Source organism: Pinus tabuliformis, chromosome 4_2 (assembly GCF_031772625.1).
Source record: "Pinus tabuliformis cultivar Carrire ecotype Pingquan chromosome 4_2, CPIR1, whole genome shotgun sequence".
In the NCBI taxonomy this organism is placed as follows: Eukaryota; Viridiplantae; Streptophyta; class Pinopsida; order Pinales; family Pinaceae; genus Pinus; species Pinus tabuliformis.
Genome location: NC_142304.1, coordinates 483143718 through 483148175, shown reverse-complemented (window position 1 = coordinate 483148175; position 4458 = coordinate 483143718). Strand labels below are relative to the sequence as shown.

Here is a 4458-nt window from a genome sequence, read left to right as displayed (position 1 = left end):
AGTATCAAATGTGACAACAAGAGTTCCATGAAGCTGGCAAATAATCCAATTTATCATGCAAGAACTAAACATATCGAAGTCCAACATCATTTTGTAAGAGAAAAGATACAATCAAATGAGATTCATTTAGTCTGTTGTAATACAAATGAGAATGTAGCTGACATCTTTACCAAGCCTTTTGGAAAGATGAACTTTGAAATATGTAGACAACAACTAAGCATTGTTGAGAATCTATTTCTCCATTAAGGGGGGATGTTGGAATAATGTTGAAATGATATGTCAAGATAGAGTTGATGAGTTGTATTCTCGTAGTTGTGTCTTTGTAGTTTATGTTGTGAGTTGGTGATCCGAATTATTTGGATCTAGATTGTCCTAGAAATTGTCTATGTGTGCCTATATAATATCTGGTTGTCCAAACAATTTGATTAATAAGATTTGATTTCATTCTTCTGCATCTCTCTGCTTTTTCTAATAAATACAAGAAACGTTGATAGTTAAACATTTTTCTAACTTTCTAAAGCAACCAAAAGAAAATACTGTAGACAATAATAAATCAACCTGGAAAATTTGATTGACGAGTATGATTGACCAACCATTTATATTCATTGTATTAATATAGCTTGTGAATGTTGTATTTATTGAATTGTATATAAAATCCTCTAACTAAACCATAGAAAAGCATGGCTTCTCTTCCTCTTCTGCGTGAAAAATAAAATATCAATTATAGCCCATGAATGTGAAAAATAAAATATCAATTATAGCCCATGAATGTGATACAATTACATCTCCATGTGATTATCTATAATCATATCAATAACCCACAATAATAAATGATCTCTTAATAGAATCAATGAACGATATTCTCGTTTAAAAACTGTTTTAGCTTTTGTTAGATATATTATCTTACGCATCAACCAATCGGGTCTGTTTACATAAGAACTTGAGAATTAAACAGAACCATATCAAATTCCTTCATAATACTCTTATCTAACTTGAGATTAAATCGGCAAGGTAATGACACCAAGAATCTTCACCTAAACTAAATCTTCTAAATTGATTTCTTGATTAGAATTAAGAGAAATGTATGATCCCGTAAACATCGTCCAAACACACCATTCATAATAGTGTCAAAACACAACATTCAAGGGAAGAATTAAGAAAACCTTAAACCTAAATCTGAAATCCATTACAAAATGAAATACTCCTCTTTTAATTCTCTCGCTCTCTTTCAAATTCGCATGGTCTCTCTTAGGAAACGAAACAAACATAAAGATTAATGAAACCGTGAATTCACAACAAACTTAAAATCAATGAAATATGATGAATTTAGCCATAAACTGGGGAATGGAGAAATTTGTAAAGTTTATTAAGTGTCTTTTCAATAAGGGAGAATTTTGTAAAATTTATTACTTATTTTTTCAATTTTATCCATTCCATTGTAAGGGCGAAGAATATTATACTCCAATTAAATTTCGGAGTTGTCTATAACGCGACTTTTTGAAAGCCTTTCCGGGCGATTTTTCCGGTCGAAATCCGGCAAGAATTATTGGAATCGCAAGTTTGATAGCTAGTTTCTACACAATGAAAGCGTCCCAGGGGTTTTTCAGGGTGCTGAATCCAAATATGCAGTTAAAAAACCATTTTAACTGCAAGAAATCAAGATTTGACCTCAATTTCTTCGCCGGATTCCGTCACCGGAATCTTCAAAAAGTCGCATTATAGACAACTCCATTAAAAATTATTATATTTGGAATTGAGAGGTATGAATTTTCATTCTTTATAAAAATAAGAAAGCATAAATGGTTGAAATTTTTAATATTATACTAATTTTTCATAAATAAGTATTATATATTCCGACTTAAATTCTTTAGGTTCTATCTTTTTAAACTAATTTGAATTTTTATAAGTTGTACATGTACCTTCCATCAATCCTCACCTATCTTATTTATTATTCTTCATAATTAAAAAAGACGATACGTTTAAATTGCAATTCAAGGTATTTTGGTTGTTTTGGAATTCTTTAATAAGATATTTTTAGGCTGGTCTCTTTCTATCTCTGAGGAAATATAAATAATTTTGAAATATAATTTTTTCGTTTTTCCTCGCATAACCTTTTATCTTTTTTCATTCTACCGTCCCTAATTTTGACCCGTTTTATGTTTGATATTTTTTCTTTTCCTTCCTTCCCTTAGGGTTATGAACTTGTTCTTTTCCCTTCCTTCCCTCAGGGTCACGAACTTATTTTACTCTTTTTAAGACATTTGGGCATAGGAAAAGACGTGGTTCATTACTGTGATTATCTTCTGACTGACATGAAACCATATCTGGCCTTCCAAGGGAACAATGGAGCCAATATAACGAAAACTCTCCCGATCTAAGTTATTAGAGAGACGAGAATCATTTAACATTTCTCTGCTTCCAGGAAGAACTCATAAGATTGAAAGATCAGATAAAAAATTTGTGTTATACATAACACTTTCAGAAAGTGCTGAAGCATTCCATAAAACCAGACACTGGTGAAAAATACATAAACTAACTGATGCCAAATACACACATTATTCCAAATAACTCTATAGGATTTTATTGGGCGCAGGAATATTTTGAAAAGAATCTGCAGTTGATCACAATATCCCACCGAAACTGCAAGCGCTAGAAAAATGAAGCAATCTGGTTCATAATCTCAAAACAAGGGGCTAAAACATAGGTCGATCGCTATTGATAACCCCTCTTATTCAAAAGTAAGGAACTACACACAGCCTTCTTTGTTTCAGCAACTAAAACAAGGCTAACATTTATGCAGGTACATTTCTGCTTCAGGAAATGGCATCCAATCTACAAATGCGCCGAAATTAAATCCTGTAAAAAAAAATAATGCATAAGATTGCTTACACGTATAAACAATGATTCACAATGAACGTTGTAAGGTAGTTGTGTATGAAACTTACTTTAATGACTGAACGTCTATGAAGAAACTGGAGATGGAGCTGAAGTGGGAGAAATTGTTATATCTCCAAAACCAATTGTTGCAGGAGCAGCAGCAAATGAGCCAAACTGACTCATCATCCGGCGGTCTCCGCTTCTGTGAGCCTCGCACAAGCGGGGCAAGTATACACCTGCACAAATTACATATAAATAAATCAATCATGGCCTATCTTGAGGTATAAAATCCATACATATAGTCATAGTTACAGGTATGTCTCATGTAGGTATACTCTTTTACATCTGCTACAACATAGGGTACATGAATATGATGATGAAGAGTGATTAGTACCTTCCCCAGCCGCAAGATTGAAGTAGAGGTCGATGATGTTGGGGCACTTGTTGTAGCACCGGGGACAGCATAGCTTATTTGTGAAACCATGTTCTGCTAGAGAATCCGTGGACATCCCCGCTGTCATCCTCTCCACCCCACACGCATTCATGCACTCATCTGTTTCTATCAATTCTTTCATATTCTCCGCGATAATCTCCGATGTCTGCACACCATCAATTACCCAATTAACTAATTAGACCAACATAGTAGAAATTGGAAGGTTGAGCAAAGACAGTAATTATATATGTGAGATTAATTAATGGAGAATGACCTAAACTCACCTGGCATTCATACTGTGTATTGCCATCCCTCAGGATCGACTTCTCAAGAACACAGCGTGCTCCAGAAGACGACACAGAAAAAGCGCAAACCTCCACGGGCAGCTTCTCGCATACTATGCCCCCTGATCATTAATCAATCGAACAGTAAGTAATCTATATATTCAAATATTGTTAATTAAATGACCAATTACTATGATCCGATTATAAGAAAAGGGTTAAGTACCAAGCCAATAACAGATTCTCAATGGAAATGCCAATAACATAAAATCAAATCAATTGTACGTACCATAAACAACTTGCACACTTATAACTGAAATAAGGGCTGACATTGCCAAAAAAATCCTCGCCACAGCCATTTGCGTATCGTTCTGAGTATTCTTGATTACCACTGCGTTTTCTCTGTTAAAATGGGGACGTATGTGTAAAGATTATCAACTATTTTGATCTAATTTAGAGAAGAAATCACAGAAAATAGGAAGGGTAGTATAAGAAGATGCGTGATTGATGCTTCCGCGCTTGTATGATCACTCGTTCATCGATGTATATATATAGGGGTAACGACTGTAGAGCAAACAACCAGAGGCAATGAGACATTTTCCACGTTGAGAAAATTTCAACACCGAATTGGCGCTGCCTGGTGCAATTACCATCTAAATTTCCTGCAAATATACTTAAGTCAACTACGCGTGGAGATGGCCAAAAAGGTCTCTGGAAACACCGCCATTGAATGACGTACAGATTTGCTTGACGCATTCGCATTGTCTTTGGATGGAATGGGGAGTTGGTATCCCGCGGTTACGCGCGACCGGGCCCGACTGTCAAACCGTAATGTACGACGATTGTGTCATTTGTCAATTAATCGCG

General features: G+C 34.9%; 1 protein-coding gene across 1 annotated transcript; it reads right to left on the bottom strand.

Annotated features, from left to right (window-relative positions):
• Window positions 1-2950: 2950 nt before the first annotated feature.
• Window positions 2951-4216, bottom strand: LOC149170054 (uncharacterized). Its single transcript, XM_089427223.1, has 4 exons — window positions 3881-4216; window positions 3595-3716; window positions 3272-3476; window positions 2951-3113 (listed from the first exon to the last, which is right to left on the bottom strand). The coding sequence occupies exons 1-4, from the start codon at window positions 3948-3950 to the stop codon at window positions 2962-2964; spliced, it is 549 nt and encodes a 182-aa protein (XP_089283349.1). The 5' UTR covers window positions 3951-4216; the 3' UTR covers window positions 2951-2961.
• Between the last annotated feature and the right edge of the window lie 242 nt (window positions 4217-4458).

Excerpts from the sequence above, each read along its gene's own strand:
- LOC149170054 (XM_089427223.1), bottom strand. The coding sequence starts at position 3,950 with ATGGCTGTGGCGAGGATTTTTTTGGCAATGTCAGCCCTTATTTCAGTT. Across the intron at positions 3,477-3,594 it reads ATACACAGTATGAATGCCAG|ACATCGGAGATTATCGCGGA; the intron begins GTGAGTTTAGGT and ends GATGGTGTGCAG. Across the intron at positions 3,114-3,271 it reads CAATCTTGCGGCTGGGGAAG|GTGTATACTTGCCCCGCTTG; the intron begins GTACTAATCACT and ends TAATTTGTGCAG.